General features: G+C 46.7%; 2 protein-coding genes and 1 non-coding gene across 3 annotated transcripts; 2 read left to right on the top strand and 1 right to left on the bottom strand.

Moving 5' to 3' along the window:
* Positions 1-3312: 3312 nt before the first annotated feature.
* On the top strand, positions 3313-3385 carry Trnas-gga. Its single transcript has one exon. It is a non-coding gene; the product is annotated as a tRNA-Ser (tRNA).
* Positions 3386-4890: 1505 nt separating this feature from the next.
* Positions 4891-19851, top strand: LOC121834108. The gene is made up of 5 exons (XM_042287852.1): positions 4891-4932; positions 10064-10266; positions 13010-13084; positions 13178-13277; positions 19839-19851. Exons 2-5 carry the CDS (start codon positions 10065-10067, stop codon positions 19843-19845), a joined length of 384 nt encoding a protein of 127 aa, XP_042143786.1. The 5' UTR covers positions 4891-4932; position 10064; the 3' UTR covers positions 19846-19851.
* LOC120840519 (piggyBac transposable element-derived protein 4-like) lies at positions 17429-18846 on the bottom strand. The gene has a single exon (XM_040211107.2). The coding sequence runs from the start codon at positions 18411-18413 to the stop codon at positions 17616-17618; it is 798 nt and encodes a 265-aa protein (XP_040067041.1). The 5' UTR covers positions 18414-18846; the 3' UTR covers positions 17429-17615.
* Positions 19852-20129: the final 278 nt, after the last annotated feature.

The raw sequence follows: 20129 nt of genomic DNA, 5'->3' as shown, positions 1-20129 counted from the left end.
CCACTGTGGTGCAGACGCAAGTTGTTGCCAGATGGTCCCAACAAAAAACCGCCAAACGCCTGGGTGGTATAGCCCAAATATAGCCAAAACTAAAAACAATGGTTTTTAAGCCTTTTTTGACAATTTTTCACACACATACAAGACACGTTACATTATCTTTTTCAAGCCCCAGATGCGCCACATTTTGTGTACATTATGTCACTTGCGAATTAAAAAAAAAAAACACTTCGGAAGGAAGAAAACAAAACTGTCACCTCCTTCGCAGGTCTTCAGAAGTACAAAACACACAAAGACAGTTTTATCGTGAAGCCCGGGATATGATCATTACAGTAAACGAACAGAATACAGAAGCAGAACGGTAACACTTGGTGTTTCAAACAGGGATCACAATATCTAAGGTCCTTATCAATATCCTACCCGTCTCTTTTTCTTTGTGTAGAATATGAGTGTTCCCCATTTCGGTTCACGCTATTTCTGATTGTGTTGTCCTTTCTTGGGGTGGGCGAAGACTGGAAGGTAGTCAATTGTTCAGCGGTGAAACTGCGGACTTTATATTTACGAACTTGGGTGCCTAAGGATTCTCTCAATGGGCACCAAAACACGCTTGAACTTTGCAGAGTTTAGTCTAGGTCCGGGTAGAGGACGCCCTACCACTGTTGGGTTTGCTTCACCGCGCACTGTGGAGACCGCTTGAACTGTGCAAGCATTGCTTCTGTGCGCATTGTCAAAACGACGAAGTTTGTAGAAGTTAAAAGCCGTTCTCTTTCCTCTCTCTTCTATCGAATGGCCAAAAGAGATAAAATTTTTTTCGAAGCTGATAAGAAGTTCAAAAATTAACTAGTCAAACCTCAAAGTTCCACGTCGAAACTGAGGTTTGGACAAAAGTTCGCCGCATCCTTAGAAGTAGCCCAAAAATAGCCATATAGCCAACTACAACATTTCGACGCCAACTAGAAAAAAATGTAGCCCAATTTGGCTATATATAGCCCAATCTGGCAACACTGGACGCAACACAAAGAACACAGAGGCACACATGAACGAATGGTTGGATGAGTGGATAAATGGATAGTGGCTGTACCCTTTATAACTGGCGGTGGTTTGCGCCACCTAGCCTGGCTATTTTCTTTAAACTTACTTTTTTTTCCACCATTCAATTTGTCTTCTCCTTTCGTTGTGATATTCTTTCAATTTTCTCTGGACCTGGCCAACCAATTTTCTACTATTGTTTTGGTTCACTCTATTCCGCTGGTTTCGCTTCAAAGCTTCCGGACAGCGGACGCAATGGAATGCGCTTCAGCGCTACTTTGAGAATATGCGCGCCTAGCAGACGAACTTGCTCGCCGTATACGCATGCATTGTATCGGGCGGCAGCTTGCGCTACCTACGTCGCTCCGTGTTAAATTTTTGCCCTCAATTTCGTACCTCCTTTTAAAGTATCTGCCTGGCGGTCGTAGTTGGTTGCAGGTTGCGCAGAAAACCCGAGGACCAAGAATGATCGCAAAGCCTCAAAACATCCCGGATACGGTTCGAAGGCGCGTCCCGAGCGTTAGCACTGTATAAAAATCAAAAGCGCAAACACCAAGGAAAAGAAGAGGGGACAGGACATAGCGCTTACTCCAACTGAATGTTTAATACATTCCCGAGTAATGTCTTGATGCAAGTATACAAAGCGTAAAGCCCTAGCGAAAACATTGAATATCAAACTCTTTACAAGGCGTGCACCGAGAGCACACTGGTGCAACATAATACTGGGTACCATGATGAGTGCAGCTAGCTCTGTCGTCTGCTACGAAGTGAAGTATAAAATAGGGTATTTGAAGGATCTGTGTGCGCCGGCGTCTGTTCTTTGAACATAATTCCTACTCTGATTCTCACCAGGGTGCCTGGAATGTGTCTTCGACTGGTGTGTTTAACGAGGGTAAGGTAGTAAGCTGGGCTAGTTGGTATGCATTGAACATGATGAAAAACCGCGTACAAATAGAAAGAACATTCGAGGTCAGAAGAGAACGGAAGAGAACGCGCTTCTCTTCCGTTCTCTTCTTACCTCGTATGTTCTTTCTATTTGTGCGCGGTTTTTTATCATGTTTAACGAGAGGTTATTATTGATTGTCCGATGTCCACCGGGTGGGTTTACCTTGGCGGTAAAATAGCAGCGAGGCTGTCCTGCTGCATCTTGCGATGTATACTCTGTCTCATTAGTTTCGTGCACTGCAAGAAAAGGTACAGGCGCGAGAGCGTAGCTCCGAAGAAGGCTTCGTTTGCGCGAGCGCTCGTACAGAAAAGGCGTCGCGGGAATACCGCGCTCGCGCCCGTACCTTTGACTGCAGTGCACGGAATTAGTGAGACAGAGTATAGTTGATCAGTCACCGGCAATAGACCGATCCCACCACGGCCACGGTGCATCCTGGAAGTTGTAGTCCTTTGTGGGTGCACCGCGCCAGCACACGCCACACAAAGATGACCGACCAATGTAGCGCTATATCCAGTGCCTGTGGGGCTGCTCCGGCTGCTCGGGATGCTCCGAGCCGAGCATAGAGCGGAACCAGCGGAACTAGCAGTACCATAGACCACGGCATGACTACAACGCCACCCCCATGTCCGCCGCCATGTTAGTTGTAGTTTTCCGGTTTCTCGGGAGAACTACAACTAACATGGCGGCGGACATGGGGGTGTCGCTGTCATCTTAGTTGTAGTCCAGCCACTGTCTACGGTTCTGCTGGTTCTGCTAGTTCCGCTCTATGCTCGGCTCGGTCGCTCAGTCGGCTCAGAACAGTCACCGCAGCCGCCGCAGCCACGCACACACTGGATATAGCGCTACATTGGTCGGCCATCTTTGTGTGGCGTGTGCTGGCGTGGTGCACCCACAAAGGACTACAACTTCCAGGATGCACCGCGGCCGTCGTGGGATCGGTCCATTGTGACATCTCGATGATAGCGTCACTTGCATCTGTTAGTATGTTTTGCCGATACTTTTTAACCAACCGCCAGGATCGGGCTTTCCGACAGCATGACAAACGTGACGTGGTCGGGTTTCCGCATCGCGAGCAACTTGATACATGGGAACTATAGGACAGTAAACGCGCCAGTAGAAGACGCGTTCCAGGCATCACAGTTCCCACCACGCAAAGGTCTTGTCCTTTGTCCCTCTTGTTCCCCTTCTTTAGGGATTATTTTCGTCATTCTTGTCCAGCTCGCTTGCACCTTTGCATTTAATAGCAATTTAATCATAACCTTAAATATGCAAGCTTTCACCCTTGTTGGTGTTAGACCGGTGGCAGCTGATAAAACCTGTCTGCTCTGCTGACATCTAACCCCTGGTTAGCTCAGTTGGTAGAGCGCTCCACTGGAAATGGAGAGGTCCCGGGTTCGATCCCCGGACCAGGCAGATTTTTTCGGTCGTGCACCGGTCACCTAGCTGTGCTTGGAGATTTGTGTTTGTCCTTTGTCCCTCTTGTTCCCCTTCTCCAGGGATTATTTTCGTCATTCTTGTCCAGCTCGCTTGCACCTTTGCATTTAATAGCAATTTAATCGTAAGTCTGAAGAAGAGGTCTCTTAGCGGAACGTCGGCCACATTGTGAGGCTTCCAGGAGACTTTCATTTAAGTACGCAGAGGTTCGGCCATCAAATTTGAGTCTACAACAAAGGTGTGCTGCGAACATAATAACGTATTTCGTGCACCATGCCGTAGAAGGACCAGGCGACAGAGCCCCACAGTGCCACGGCCACAAGTTTATTTTGAGTAAAAAGAACAGAAAGCATCTGTGGGCAGAAAAGCACACACAGGAGAGCGCTCTTTTCATATGCGGGATTACCGCGCATGGGGCAGAAAGAGCAAGGTAATCCCACGAACTACCCGAAGGCGAACGACGTGACGCATTGAGGCAAGTTGCAGCCCAACGAAAAGACATGCAGGATGCGGCCAATGTCCATGTGACCGAGGTGGGCCCATTTATGCTCATTGCTGCCCCTATGTTCGAAGAATTACTCGCGCCATCAGAGGTCACGAGGAGCGGTACGGAAGGGAGCTGATATTTTTGAATGCAACAAGTTACTGAAAATGTCGTAACCCCTGCCCTCGCCCTCCCAGAAAAAGACCGCTTCTTCCTGAAGAAGGAATTGTAAGTACCGTAGCCAAGCCGGATTTCGACACCCAGCCGGCCCCTCCAAAATTTGTTCCCCATAACGCGGATCCCAAAAGGCCCAAAAACTGATTGGCGTTCACTCTGTTAGACATATGCCTAAATGTAGTCCACGCGGCATTGTAAGCGGGTCCCATGTCAACCACCGTTATTAGATCTAATAACGGTGATGTCAACGAGCCCCTCTACCTCGTTGGCCCATATATGTAAAAAAAGTACATTTGGAAGCACGTAATTTTGCGTGATTTAGCGGTCTCGCTTCACAAGAAATACATGTTAGAAATTTCGGTTACTCGTACAACAACTAGCGCACTGCTTGTTTTAGAACTTCCATCTTAAACCGGAGACACGGCAAAATAAAAAAAACGGACAACACAACAACAGTTGTTGTGTTGTCCGTTTTTTATTATTTTGCCGTGTCTCCGGTTTAAGATGGAAGTACTTCACCAGCTCGCCTGTGCGTTTACCCTTTCTTCGTTGTTTTAGAATACTAACTAAAGAGTGCAAAATACTGTATAAACAGTTCATAGAGGGCGCGCTAAAACTTTTAGATTACGTTAGGCTTGATGACTTCATAGAACTACGTCTATTCATGCCTTGTTCTTTGCTTCTCCCAGCCACCTTCCCAGTATATCCGGTCACAGCGCATCCGGTCTCGGCCTCGTGGCTCGTTTCAATGTGACGTGTTGTGCTGGAAGCTACTCGGCCGATCATCGGTGTGCGTTTCCTCTCGACCTGTGACCTCTGTCGAAGTCTTCTGGAACATTTGGCTGCGAAGAGACGGCTTGTTTGCGTAAGTATAGTGTCCTCTAATGTCCTAATAGCGGTGTACAATGTTGATATCGGAGATGCTGTTCCGGACACGACGGCGCTCGTCCGATAGGACTTTTGCTTTTAATGGATCATCACCGATTACCAATCTCTAATCTTCGCGTTTGCATTACAACACACTCCTGTTTTCATCAGTGCTGTCCCGGGTGAGATGGACTACGGCCGAGACATGTTTCGAGGAACAAGTAGTATTGACCTCGAATCGTCGGTCCGAGGAATGGACAGGGTTAGAGGACCGGTTTTGTTCGATTTGGTTCAACTAATTCTAGCAGGTACAAAACGAGCTTCCTTTAGGAACCTTGACGGGCTCCGGTTAGTTCATATCGGAGAAACCCCCCCCCCCCCCCTAGCCCCTAGCCGCTAGCCCCGCGGCATCTCCAGTAATCTCGGGGGCGGCCTGGCAACCAGCGCGGAGGCGGTGGATGTCGGATTTGTAGCGTCTGCTTATCATTCTTTTGCCTTGTATTGCCTCAGCCGCTACGGATACAGCTTGAAATGTGGAATTTCAGAACTAAAGCACTTCTTTGCGGTGCACATACATTGTTGGTAAATCTCCAGGAGGCTAAGCTAAAACACGGGCCGGCTCACTCGAAGCAGCGTCTCATCAAATACTGTTAAGAAAGCGCTGTCAAAGGTAGCGCTCAAAAAATAAATCGCGCATCACGCGCTCCAACCTTGACAGTGCTTTTTTAAGTCTGTCTCAGCTGAGACTGTATTCGATCAAGTCGGCCCTGGGCAGCGGTCTTTCCGCGCGCTTTAGTTTACTCTATCGAGCTGTTTCCACAACAAAGGAGGACCTTTATTCTGCGAAAGCACACTGGAGCAGCAGACATTGTCATTATGATGCCTTCGACAACGAGAACTGACTTAAGCGATGTGAGGCGTCCGGCCGAAAATTCGGAAGATCCAACAGGAATGAAAACGCACTCGTGGGGTATCAATCAACTTACCTTGCGGAGGCGGCTTCATTTTATCACCACGAGTAAAGCCTAGTTCCACTTGTCTCGAAGTGCATTAATTCACGTGTTTTATTTACATGACAAACGCTCCGAAAAATAAAACAATATATGCAACACAACAGTGCCTCGACCCATCGGTTGCGACACACGACGTCTATCGGGAAATGGGAGCATATTCGGAAGCGACATATATCAACTTTGAAGTTTCATCAGCAAAGGGTGTACGCACTCACCGAGGAAACGAAACACCAGTGGGCGAATGTCTGCTCGGACCGATTATTGCAATTTCCTACACTACACACTCCGGTCGTGGTTAGGAAATTCCAGAGACAATGCGTCCACAAAATCAAGCGCGACCGCCGCGATCGCGAACACTCTGCCAGGTTATTCTTCGATAGAGACTACACCTTTAATGTCGTTCTCCGTCGTCAAAACTGTTGCTCAAGCGGTGTTCTGCGTTATCACGCGGATTTCACGCTTTGGTGGTTCGCAGACTCTGCATGTCGACGATCTCGGGCATCGCCGCGCGTCTCCTCCGTCGGTTTCGTCCGTCATGCTTAAAGCAGCTTAAAGGGACCATGAAATGACCTTTTTACTTTTTCCAGATAACTTTTACATTAAACCGTCAATGTTCACTGAATGCCGAACAGGCATCCGTTTTCGTCTCGGTTTATTAACTTCTACACAAAAAATTATTGAAATATCGACTTTTTCATTCTCTCCAACTGACCGCAAAACAAGCCGTGACGTAAACCGTTTCCGGAACCGGAAGTTCTCTCGGCAATAGGAGAATGGGAGTGTTAGCGGCAACGAGTTGGGGTGCGCCGGTAGGTTTTACTGCGCTGATGTCACCGACGTATTTCCTGAATCGGCGCCTCTCATCGCCGCATCGCAGCTGAGCGAAATTCAATGAGATATGTTGCGCTACAGCGACAGCATAGGACTAGACCCATACGCCGGTATGCCTGTTGGGAAGTGCAGCGAGTCTTCCGGTGAAGACTCCACAAGTCAACCACCCTGTCATTGTTGGCAGAAGGGCCAGCCCGTGTCAGTCGTTTGCAAAGCGACGTAGATGGCGTTTTTCGCGGCCTCGGAGATGCAGGAGCGAGCCGATGTTAAAAAAGATACGTTTGAACTACGAGTGTCAGCAAGACCCACGTAAATACCTGTTTACACTCGGAGCGGACGCGCGCGTTCGATGGAAGTGCTGTATTCGCGCTGTTTGTAAGCGCTTCGGGACCGTTCTTTTACGATTGCAACTCGATACTGACGCGACACTCGGCAAAGAAAGGTTGGACCGGGGTTGTACGTATACCTCCCAAGAACTGTTATAGCTCGACAGTGTTGTGCAGTCTGTCAGAATAAAAATGGCATACCAATAACAAAGTGTACATACGGTGTTACGAAGGTAATCCATACGGCGTTTATTTCAGCTCTATATCACACAAAACAAGATAGAATCGACGAGAGTCCCTTTTCGACGAGTGTTCGTCAACACTGCCTCGGAAAACAAGGGGAAGAGATTGACCTCACCTCTTAATCTAGAATTGAGGTCAGTGATCAAACTATAATACGGGAAGGGTCCACAAGGGTCGCGCGGGCATATTCCATTTAGCACGCCAGCCGGTCGTAGGCAGACGGTCTTGCGACGAAGCAACGCAGCGCCGAGTCGGAATGCCTGCTAGGCCTATATTCTGAGCACCTCGCTTCGTCGGAGTCGGTGGATCCAGCGTTCTTGTTCGTCGTGGTCTGTTTTAAGTACTGTTTTCTTGCTGCTTGAAGTCGGCACGCGCGGGAAGAACACGTAGAAAAATAAACGTTCAGTCAGTCAGAGTTTTGAGAGGAAGGAAAACAAAGAAAATAAACGTTCGTCGGCGGCCGCCGCCACCCAAGTAACTGTCGGCCCTGCCCTACGGCGCACGCGCAATAGTTGCTTCGTTTACCACACGATAGATGGCGTTTGGCTCTCAGCATTATCAAATTTGGCAATTTTCGCCACACATCTCTAATTATGCTACAAAATGTGGATCTGAATATTATTTAACAAAACTTTTAGGAAACATTCGCCGGCTATTTATTGTTTACGATCGCGGAGCTGGTGAGGTAGGCTCTTACCCAATAGGCGACCTGGATTTGGCTGACGTGCTCCATTTCCGCGGATGCATCGTAGTGAACAGGCGAAGGAAGGAAGGCGCAAAAGAGTCCAGTTTTCTTTTAAAAGTTCTACAGCAAATAATTTTTTTTGGCTCCCTGTTTTTGTGTTTTTGTGTTTCTTTTCACACCTTCTACGACGTGCGGTGGATGAAACTCGATTTTAAAATAATTTCATGGTCCCTTTAAAGTTAAACGCCAAAACAACAGGGACATGAGGATAGATGCAAACGGGACGAGGCGCCTCGTCCTGTCTGCATCTGTCCTTGTACCCCTGTTGTTTTGGCACGAACAACCAACTAGCCTAACTCGCCGTCTAAATTCCGCCAATCAGTTCGTAAATTCTACCGAACGAGGTATAATTTTATAGTATACCGCCAACCGCGCCACTTCCGGGCCGACTTTTTTTTATGACTAGGCTTCAAAAAAATCACGTGGTGCCATCCCCCTGCGAATATCGGTACGCCCGACGAAGGAATACCAAGTGTGGTACGAGGCGTTTTGACGCGAACTATTCGCGTAGTGCATGCGAGCACAAATCGTTGTTAACTCCGGAGGTTGTTTCGTTCCACTGATCGGTTTTTACTCATAAATAGCGCTTCCTTGCCTAGCCCAACGAGGTGAGGGGCTTAAAGTGCTTAACCGGAAGTCCAAAAATGACCCCCCCGTAGGCGCTACCATCTTGACCATGTCCGCCGCCAGTCACGTGACTTTTTAGGAAAAGTGACGATACAGAAAGAATATCTGCTGTCCGAGTTACCCAAAGCGTCGGTTTTAGGCAAAGAAAGGTTTACTAGGGGGCTACTGAGGAACAGACACCTAAATCACTTAATCAAAAGTGACTATAGCACCCTCTACTTTGAAGGCAGTACATCGTTATTTAACTTTCGGCGAATCGACTTGGGCACTTTCGCCTCAATCTCTTTCAGCTGAAGTTCTCCTTGCTAAAAAAGACGCTTTGAATAGTTCAAAGCGCAGCAGTCTCGTGCGTCTTCGTCTTTTTAGCAGAAAAAGTCACTTGACTGACGATGGAAATGGCCAAGATGGCAGCGCCCGAGGGGGGGTCACTTCTGGGTGCGCAATGCAATGCCTGTTGAGCTCTCTAAGCCCCTCTACCTCGTTGGCCTAGCCCTTAATTGAAAGACTACAGCCGATTGCAAGCTTCCATTTACAAATTTGGTACTGGAAGTGCTTATATACGTCCGGCGCGATGGCCGCGCCGTCTTCCGCATAGTTTCGAATTTGAATCAGCAGTGTTCGCCACGGCGTCTGGCGAGGCTTTCGGAACTGATCCGCCGTGGGATTGCAATATTCGGCGTCCATAGTTGCCCGCCGACCGTCAACACTGCAATTGCTTACAGCACGGTTATACGCTCACAACTTGCCTACGGTGAAACAAAAGCGGTGGCTCGGACAAGTAGGTAATCGCGCTGAACCCCGAATGCCGCGGTAGTGTGATGGGCATACAGTGGTCGCCCTCTCGCTATCGCAGGTCGAGCTTGGGGCCCCGATGCCAGCATAGGCTGAACTGACTGCAGCAGCATTCAGTCTGCTGCGCGTATACCCACCTCACCGAGGCCCCCCCCCCCCCCCCCCCGTCTCAGTAGGGAAAACTCACTATCGCACTAGTCTTGCACTAGTCGCTAGTGCAGTCGTTCCAACTTGCATCTCCTGACACTCCGAGAGAGTTAAGATATGATAGAAAGGTTCCATAGATTTCACGGAAAGTGCTGCATCAGCTAAAACAATTGCTGACACAGCCTAGAAAGAAAAGGATAGCTAGTTGTGTTCTTATTCTTCGATCCACAGTTTGCGTGGAAGAAAACATTGAGACACGTTCTGTAATTTGAAAACTTCCATGAAGATTTTGGACACTGAGAGTGCTTCTGTTGGTAATAATATGTGTCACCAATATTTTTTCCCATTTTCTGTGATACTAATGGTTAGAGCTTGAACAAAATGACCATGTTGTTGTCCCTGCAGAATGGCAAAGCAGTATGCGGTGGTGAATTTCACCGAGGAGGACCATGTGTCCGCTGTGCCAATTTCTTGGTTGGTGGTTGACAAGTGGAGTTGCCTGTGGCCAAAAGATTTCGCCGGATCCCGCCTCCTGGATGCAATTAGGGACAAGATTGATCCTGGCGCAAACTGGGATCGGTACCCGGTTAGGGTACTGACACAATGCAGTAAGCTTGCGCTCTCCTTCTCTGTATGCACTTCTGACTGAAACACTGAGAAAACAGAAAACACTTGGAAAAAAATATTGTGGAAGAGACCATAAGAATGGAAAGCATGACCTCTTTAGTGAGAGATTTATGCGAGTTCAATTTCTGTTGTCCGGTTGTAAAGCTGGTTGGCACCTTTGCCTGACAATTTTGATATTTGCATATATGAAACCTTTCTTCTACTTTCTTCTGTTTGTAATGAAGCCCATAGTAGTTCTTTCTGTTTTTTAATTGGAATAAAGTATTCCTAATAGCTTGACACGTTCCATAAATGTTCATTGTTACGTAGGTCTACTAATCAGATTACAGTTCAAAATGATTAATATTAGAAGTTTTTCTCCACATAACAGTGCAGCATATTGTGTCAGTCTGTTTGGCTTAGCACGCTAGCCTAATATTCATTCTGAGAAAGAAGAAACATGAGGCATACCTTACTTAGCATCGTCTGTTTCATGTAAAAAAGCTAATGTCATTGTCATGTAGCTTTAGTTCCTTTTGCAATTAGCACCTGTTTACAAGAGGTTACAAATTTATATTAACATGAACTAGCTGAAACTTAAGGATCATGCGAAATGTTGAAGACATAGTTGTACAACTAATTTATGTTTTAGGTGTATGGTCTAATTCATGCCTAAAGGGAACAGCACGTCTGTGGCTCGTGGTATGCGCAGCGCTGCCTGCGGGAGGCAGGGAAGTTTTGGCACAGGCACAGACAATGCGGAAAAGTGTTGGTGTCTCTGTATCATTTCCCACTGCACTGCGCACTGCTGCGACGGTTATGACTGATGTTGCTGCCAAAGGGGAGAGGGACACCGTAAAACAGTGTTTAAGGCCTTCTTCCTTCTCTCTTTTTTCGGAAAAGGACACTTGAAAAATTTTGAACCGTCAGGAACCCGCAGGGCAAGCAGCACTCTGTGTCATGGCAGGCATTGCGATGCCAGAAGTGCTCCCCCGCATTGCCTGTGCCTGTGCTGAAGGTTGGCTGGCTCCCATTGGTGGCGCTCTGCAAAGAGCGCGCCACTGGCACATTGTTCCCTTTAAGCCTGAAGCAGACTGTACTATCTTGATTCGAGTCAGCGGGAACACGGGAGTGCGTGGCATGATACTACCAGATCAGCCTAGCGGCGCGGAGCGGAAGTTTCAGTGCACGCGCATCGCGCCCGCTGAGGCAATATGGTCTCATCGTGCGCATCGCATCATCGGAGCGCTCGTGCGTCGTCTGCTACGCACATTGCGTGCTACGCGCGTTGTCTGCTGTGGGTAGCGTGTCGTGTGAAGGCATGGGAGATAACTGCGTGTAGTTGAAATTGTCAGCCCATAACCATGCGATAAGCTTGCAAATATTTTGATGCGTAATACAGTGTCACACCCTTTTTAGTTTTCTCAACATTATTGAGAACATGTGGGCCGAATGAGGGCGGCCTAGGCCACGGGTTTCTATTTATTCGGCCACAGAAGACTAGCTATGGAACACATTCCTAGCAGAATGGGAACGCTTGAGAGTATACTCTCAAGCGTTCCCATTCTGCTAGGAATGTGTTCCATAGCTAGTCTAGTCTCTAAGACTGCCTGCCATCAAAGATGGCAGCTGTTGTCCACCAAATGGAAATAGAAGCATTTCATGAGGCTGCTTCAATTGATGTGAGCTTTTTCAACGGCAGGTAGCAGCTTATAAATGTTAAGATTAAGTTTTGATTGAGCAATAAAGCTTGCCGCTGCTGACCTCTGACAGGCACACTCCTGACGGAACCTCGTCATTACTGCAATCGGCTGCAGCAAGCACTTCTGTCGTCTTATGGGCAAATAACTAAGGCGTCTGAACTCAACAGTCAGCGGCGCAGATCGAACTATAATGGACCAAAAAGGCAATAACGGTAAGGAAAACAACAACGCGGAGCTATGAGCGTTGTTACCAAAGTCAGGGTTACATTAATAGGCAGACACACTAGCCGACAATTAGTCTACGATCCCGGCCCTCGTCACAGAGATTTCACAGGAAGCGGGTTCAGCAAATCTGGCGTAACTGATATAAGAAAAACCCACAATTTTTATTTGTTTTAACAAATATTTAGGAACAGATGAGCACATTGGCGGAGCTTGTAATGTAGGGTTCGCCACCTGTTGAATAGACTGAATTTCTTGCTATCACCAGTAGCGTGCGCGTAGCGGGCGACACGTGTGTCAGACGACACACATAGCAGACTACGCGCGTAGCAGACGACAGACGAGCGCCGCGATGACATGATGCGCGCGATGAGGAGGTAATCTCACCGCCCGCGTAACACGCATGCCCAGCAGTTGCGCGCTTGACCGGTAGAGCGCTCTGATAGGGTACGATGCCATGCGCTCCCGTGTTCCCGCTAACTCGGATCAAGATAGTACATAGTTTTTTCTTCCCCTCCAAAAATGTAATTCTTTGCCTTAAATTTTTGTGGAATAACTATAACAAGAAAGCTAGATATAAATTTACAAAATGAGTGCATGAGCTTCCATTGCATTGTTGTGAATAAGCTGAAAATTTGTAAAAGCTTGATTTTAGTTCTGCGGAACAAGAGTTCTCACAATCAAATATTTCTATGAATGAGCTTGGGGAAAACATGTGCTAATTTGCTTAATCGCTAACAATACAGGCCTTTTCTGTAGGGCATGCCTTTATTGTGTTCTAAAAGTATTTCTGGTGAGGTTCTTTGAATTCATTTACTAGAAACCTACAAGAAGGCCCTCAAGAAATCTCGGCTAGCCGAAGAAACATCAACACTTGAAACGTCGGAGTTTTCAGGTGTGTATTAATTTGCAAATGTCTTGGAAAATTGTTTTGAAGCAGAGAAACATATATTTAATGCAAGGGCATCTTTGCTTGTTGAAATTCCAGCCCCGGAGGCCGAAACTCCTGAGGATGTCTTCACAACCTATGACGATGCGTCATCGCACCGTCTGGCCTTGCCCTCTCCACGTAAGTTGAATAAATATTGGTAATGTAGGCATACACTAACTTCGGTCTCCTTTAAGGTATCTAAACTTATCTAAACATCATTGCATTTCTGAGCTAGCCTTGTAGACAGCCAGCCATATGGCTAGGAATTGCTGGAATAAAGCAAGCCAGCCAGTGAGGGTCTTAACGCATTGACTTCAGATGCAGTTAAACACTTGAGCTGTGGTTGACGTGGGTGACTTGTTGCAAACTGCAAGCCAATGTTAAAGTGCAGCAAATTTCATGGCTCACCAACATTTAAGGCTCTTATGTGCAAGACATAATTCTTATATGTGCCATGCAGGTGCTGAGGAATTACTTATTAAACGCTATGATATAACTGAAAGCAATTTGCAGTTGAAAACTTGCTTAGGGTGAATTTCTGCATATGTATATATGCTTCAGAAAATAGTAAAATTTAAAACCATCTGAAATGTGGGCATATGCACAGGTGAGTGATATATTTGGTAGATTACATGTCACCATAGAAATATTAGTTTCATTTCATGTGCATATGTTTTTATCTATTGCTTCACATTCTCGTGCTTCTCTGTGGATCTCGTCTTTCGGTTACAAATGAGGCAGTCACCGGGTTTAGTTGCAACGGTTTGGTGACTTTGCCTTCAGGCCTCACCGCGAGCCACTTGTTTCAGCCAAGTCTGAAACAAAGACTAACGAGACCTGCTGTTGGACTAGCTGGTTAGAGTCACCTGAACAGATCACAGCACTAGAAAGGACAGATACAGAGACACACCACAACAGGATGAGTGCTACACAGTCATCTGGTTTATTTGCCATGAGAATTCGGCAAACAGTGTAAGCAGTGTAAGTGCAACATGCAACAAGAGAAATACAGAATCATACGTCAGAGTGCCAACAACATAGACAAAAGAATAGAAGGAGGCCATCCCATTTTGACATGAGTCAATGAAAAAGGCTCCACCATGTGGCATACATTTACTTTTTATATAATCTGCTTCCAAAAGTTTGTGTCGTGATACCTTTGCTTGTTCCAAGGATCCTAACCTTCCGTTGGAGTGGCTCATGTGTGCAAGTGAGACAGTAAAAAGGCAGGTCCATGCTTTTATTTGTAATAGATGGCTTAGGTCTCCACGCTCATTGACATGATGGCCTGTATGACCCTTACAGGCCTCCCCCCAAGGAGGGCCTAGCATATTTTTTCTGGCAGCCAGAGCTCCTGTCAGAGGCACGATGTGTAGAGGAACAGATGCCCGCAAGTTTTCGTAGCACAGAAAGCTCCTTGAGCACCCTATACCTTCTTAACGTTGTGCACACCCTCGTGAAAGCACGGCACAGCTTCGGGCATCTGTCTCTTATGTTCAGTGTTAATTCAACCTCTTGAAGTGCCCTTAGATTTTTTTAATTTTTAGAGATGCCATTGTGTCAATGTGCGAGGAAACCTAACCTGTCTATTACAAATAAGGGAAGCACGCACATATCTTTTTACTTTCTCACTTGTGCTTGTGAGCCGCTCCTACACAAGCTCAGAATCTTTGGCACAAGCAAAGGTACCATGACACAAACTTTTGGAAGCACATTATATAAAAAGTAAAGATACTGCATGTGCTAGTGGCTATTCCATTGTCTCGTATCAAAATGAGGTAGCCTTCTTTGATTCTTTTGTTTACAGTGTTGGCACTCAAACATACAGGTATGTATTTTTCTTGTTGCATATTTGCTGTGCTTATGCCGGTCCTCATTATTTGTTTAAGATCGAAAACTGCGCAAAAAAGACGGGACACAAGAAAGGAACGAGCAACACAACACAGGTGCAGACTTACAACTGAATTTTTAATCTTTCACTTCCTTTAACGAAGGAATGCAATGTGCACGTGGGCCGCTGAGATGCGCTATCACTGGCTCGAATGGGCACGCTGAGGGCAGAAAACCTAAGGACGGTGGCAAGCGCAAGCGGGATAGGGATAGCGAGGAAACTGAGGACGATGGCGAGCGAGCGACTCGTCGAAGCCCTACAAGAAGGCCTGTGTGGTGTGAATGGTGGATTCGCCGTAGATATTGAGGAGCTGTTTTATTTGATACCCCATGATGAACCCTTTGTCGCGGTGAGGAACTGCATCGAAACCTCCGGAACGGTTCAGTTCCAGAATGCCTGTGGTGTGTCAGTAGATGGATTCTTAGAACTTTTGTCCATTTATCTAACATCCACCATTGTGGGCTTCGAAGTAAAGTTTGTAGTTCAGAGGCAAGGCATCTGCATAGGTTCGAGTGTGGCACCAGTGTTATGCGAAATCTTTTTGGCTGCTTTTGACCGTTTGTTAGTGCAAGCACTCGCTGACGACAAACGGGTCCGAGTCTTCAGATATGTGGATGACTTTTTAGTCCTGTTAATTAAAAGTTAACTCCTGGCGTTCTTCTTGAAGATGCCACCAACGGGATTTTAGAAACTTCGTGCCACCTCCACAACCTTAACATTTACAACCGAGCTTCCACTGCGGGAATCTTTGCAATTCCTTGACATAACATTGTCATTCCAGCTAGACCACCTCTGCTGGGAGTACGCACCCCGCTCAAAAAAAGCCCTCCTGCCTTTTGATTCAAGCCATTCCAAAATAGTTAAGAGAGGCATAGTGAGGACATGCCTGAGATCATCACTTGAGAAATCTTGTGCTCACACAGTTCAGAGTAGCTTTGATTCACAGGCCCAACGTTTGTTGAGAGCAGGATTTCCACCTTCCATCATAAGGGCGGTAGCAGAGTCTATGTTGAAGGCCTTGCGTATGCGGGCTAAGGAAACAATGGGTCACTTGGAGGGACCAAAAAAATTGGAGGTCATGCCAATATATACACGGGGTTTCTCACAATTTAAAAAGAGTCGCTACTAAGTTCCAAGTAGATGTGGTTTTTTCAGCCCCGTGTAAGCTCTCCCGGGTATGCGCCTTAACCTCAGAGCGGATCGCTCACAAGGATGGTTGCAACACCAAGCATTACAACCAGTTCGTACCTTGCTCAACGGGAGTGTTTACCACATCCCGTTATCTTGCGGGAAAGTATATATCGAACAGACGGGTAGATGTCTAAATGATAGACTGAGGGAACACGGAGCCTTTTTGAATTCAGCAAGCGGAGCGCACCTTGCCCTACACTGTAAAGAATGTGGGTGTAAACCAAATTTTGGTGCCACTGAGATAAAAGGTCGCAACAAAGACAAACTCACTAGGGAAATTTCTGAGGCGGCCCAGATTTCCTACAGTGGAAGTGACAAGTGTGTTAGCGCACCATCTATTTCATTATTAGACAGAGAATTAAGTTTTTTGTTTACTTCCCAGTTCCATCGCACTTCTCTCGCTCGCGCTCGCCATCGTCCTCAGTTTCCTCGCTATCCCGCTCGCGTTCACCACCGTCCTTAGGTTTTCTGCCCGCGTGCCCATTCGAGCCAGTGATAGCGCATCTCAGCGGCCCACATGTACATTGCATTCCTTCGTTAAAGGAAGTGAAAGATTAAAAATTCAGTTGTAAGTCTGCGCCTGTGTTGTGTTGCTCGCTCCTTTCAATTGTGTCCCGTCTTTTTTTCGGTTTTCCATCTTAACCCTTTCAGTACCGTAATAATTTTTCATGTAACATCCTCAAAATCCTGAATTATTTTATTCATGCAACCTGTTCAGCCTAGTCCGTAGAGCACAATCATATAAAAAATTTTATCAAAAGCAGCATAAATGGACAAACAATATTTTTATAAATGTTAAAAAGGGGGCTTCACTGCACGTAATGTGGAAAAAGTGGGCTTCACTGCACATACTCACTTTATTTTATTCATGAATTTACAAAGCAATTCTGTCAACATCAGCACCTAGTGTCTCTGTTCACGAGACTACGGGCTTAGTCAGTCCCAGGACATCCCGTTCAAAAGTTTGCCTTTGTGTGATATGTGCGAAAACACTGTATCGCACACAGGGCGACACCACAGTCTGGGCACCACGTCCTTGTTTCCTTGCGAGCTTTTTTTGTCTTGTGCAGACACGCATCTTCTTGTTGGGCTCTCTTTCCTCTCAGTTGGAGGTAGGTAGTCTGGGAAGTGTCGCTCAGTCAGTCGCGAGAGAGTGTTGTCAGAGAGCCTCCCTTTCTTGGGTCGACTCTGGGGGTCACAGTTCAGTTGACTGAGTCCCTCCACTAACTTGAGCCTGAACTCAAGATGTGTGGTGGTGTTGCCACTCTTCTGGTAGATAATGAACGCATTGTAGATGGCCATGTCTAGCAGATGACGGAACACCTTTTTGTAGTATATTTTCTGTCCATTTCTTGCACAGGGGTAATATGAAAGATTTTGGTCACTCTTGTCAACACCACCCATGGTGTTGTTTTAATTCATCACTATCTGTGGCTTGGACGCAACTTCACCTCTCTGGTTTGTTACATCCACCATTGCCACAGAGTGCACCGTGCTGAGGAAGGTTACCACCTTCTTGTCCTTCCACTGAAGTGAGAGGCACTTGCTTTTTTGGTAAGCTTCAGTTTGACCTTTCTCAAGTTGTCTTGTATCGAAGCTCGGCATTCCCTTGCGTCCAGATCGTGCTGTTCCGTAGACATCTGTCTTGCGCTCCAGAAGTGCTTCAACTAGTTCGGGTGAGTTGTAATAGTTATCCACGGTTACACAGTAGCCCTTATCGAGAAGGGGACTCATCAGGGACAATACCACACGTGTACCCATGGCCATATCTGCGTCACCAACAACAGCACCTTTCCCAGTGTACATAAGCATGTTCCAGATGTAACCACTGGAGGACTCGCACAGTACGAAAAACTTGACACCAAAACGGGCACGTTTCAGTGGCATGTACTGTTTCCAAGACAGCCTGCCTTTGAAACGAAGAAGGCTCTCGTCAACTGACACATCTCGCTCTGGTGTGTAGAGAGTTTGAAACATCTCGGTCATTCTGGTGAGCACGGGCCACAGTTTTCTAAGCTTCGGGTTCGGGTGCCCGTCGACTGGCGCCTCGTTGTCAGTGAGGTGTAGAAATTTCATTATCAGCATGAAGCGGTCGCGGCTCATCACGTCTCCGAATGCAGGCGTGCGGAGAACCTCTCTTGTTGACCAGTAAGATTTCACGTCTGGTTTCTCAATGACCCCTTGCAGAATGATGAGCGCGAAGAAGGTCATCAGTTCTTTTTTGTCGATCTGTCTCCATGTTTTGAGGTGGGAAGCGTGGTGCGACCGAAGAAACTGGGTTGCGTAGCGGTTGGTCTCTGCGACAATCAGGTCGACCAGCTCTTCATCGAAGAACTGTTCAAAATATTCGACAACGCCGTCACCTTCTTCCAGGTGGCCCTTGAATCCCGGTGATCCCACAAAAGGGAAACGAGGTGGCGCACGAGGAATATCGCCCACGTCGATCTTCGTCCACACACGTGCGGTGTCGAAATCATCATCAATCTCTGTGTCGCTCTCATCTGAAGTCAAATAATCAATCAACGACTCACCAGAATCACTTTCCAATTCGTAGTCGCTTTCACTCGAAGAAGTTTCAGAAACTGCGCGCTGTTTCCTTTTTTTTCCTTGTTTCGCAACGCGTGGACACACATCGTGCGGCCGCCCGGACGACGCATTTTTAAAGTTCAGTAGCCAGCAGCCTCACGAAAAAACGTCTAAATTCAGCAAATTTCACAGGTTTTGACTTCTCCTGCCATCTGTCGGTCGTTCTAAGAAGCTCCGTGATACAGACGAGCTGAATTCGTCCTCAGGATCGTTGTATTGATAATGCGGACTCTGGACGAGCTGTACTCGTCTTCAGGATTATTTGTGCGTAAATGGTGGACGAGCTCAGCTCGTCTTCCGTACTGAAAGGGTTAAACATGTATAACCAACTGGGCCAACAGAGTACTCTACTCCTCATTATTTGCGTGGCACTTATCCCCTTTTGGTCCTTCTATATCTGTGTATTGTGGTATTACGCAATCAGAAAACAATGACTGTTTGGTTCACCCTTGAACCTACACGACAGCAGACTAGTACCTGGATGAATTGCGATGTGACCAGTGGAACTGGTAGTTTTTAATACAAGTTGTGTCACCTGACATAAGCAGCATGAACTCCCAAGTGCGAGAGGTCATATTCTGTTGTTTGCGTTTCTGTTTATCCCGGTAATACAAATGTGCTCGCTGTTGGTGGTTCCATCGCGGCGCCACATGTTTTAAAACCAGCAGCGTGCTTTGGGCAGCTGTGAGTGGAAATCAGGGAGCATTTGTGGTAGAGCCATATCGACATGATATGGCTCTACCACGTAAATGGTGGACGAGCTCATATGCTCGTGACCATGGGGTCTGGCATCTTTAATGCCTTTGCGTTTTAAGTCAGGTTACATGTCTTCCTTGACAGTACCGTTTTATTTCACGTTTTCCTCTTCAATGTGTCCAGAGTGTTCCACTGTAGTTGCCTTCACATGTGCTTTCTTCTCTTCTAAGCAGTTTGTTCCAATTTAGAATGTACACCGACTGCTTTTAGCCTTACTCCAGTAAATACATATTTACTAGAATGATCTAATCAAAACTGGAGGAGGGTGACCAATTGTAAACTTTTCCTTTTTAGCGAGTGATCTCACTGGGACCAGCTCCTCGGAGCAAGGTAAGCCACATTTTCGTATTCTTGTAGAAGTCATACTTTGCTTATTGCTTGGTTGCATTGAAGTCCAAATCAGCAAATGATAAAAGTCGCAATGTTTCAGTTGAGAGATCTTCGGGCTGGGCAGCAGCTCTCAAAGTGATTACTTCGAAACTCCTTGGTCGAGCAGATCATTCTTTGGTTCCATCAGCACCCACATCGATCACCCTCTCACCCTAACGTTTTAAGATTGAGAAAGACCAATTTCGCAGCTCATTC

This window comes from Ixodes scapularis, unplaced genomic scaffold, assembly GCF_016920785.2.
Source record: "Ixodes scapularis isolate PalLabHiFi unplaced genomic scaffold, ASM1692078v2 ptg000549l_1___fragment_3__unscaffolded, whole genome shotgun sequence".
Classification (NCBI taxonomy): domain Eukaryota; kingdom Metazoa; phylum Arthropoda; class Arachnida; order Ixodida; family Ixodidae; genus Ixodes; species Ixodes scapularis.
The sequence above is the reverse complement of the archived record's forward strand: the minus strand, read 5'-3'. Positions and strand labels throughout refer to the sequence as shown.

What these genes read in the sequence shown, in the direction of transcription:
- LOC121834108 (XM_042287852.1), top strand. Translation starts at nt 10,065, where the DNA reads ATGGCAAAGCAGTATGCGGTGGTGAATTTCACCGAGGAGGACCATGTG. An exon ending in TAGGGTACTGACACAATGCA is followed by an intron (nt 10,267 to 13,009) that starts GTAAGCTTGCGC and finishes TTCATTTACTAG; the next exon opens with AAACCTACAAGAAGGCCCTC. An exon ending in TGAAACGTCGGAGTTTTCAG is followed by an intron (nt 13,085 to 13,177) that starts GTGTGTATTAAT and finishes TTGAAATTCCAG; the next exon opens with CCCCGGAGGCCGAAACTCCT.
- LOC120840519 (XM_040211107.2), bottom strand. Translation starts at nt 18,413, where the DNA reads ATGACCTTCTTCGCGCTCATCATTCTGCAAGGGGTCATTGAGAAACCA.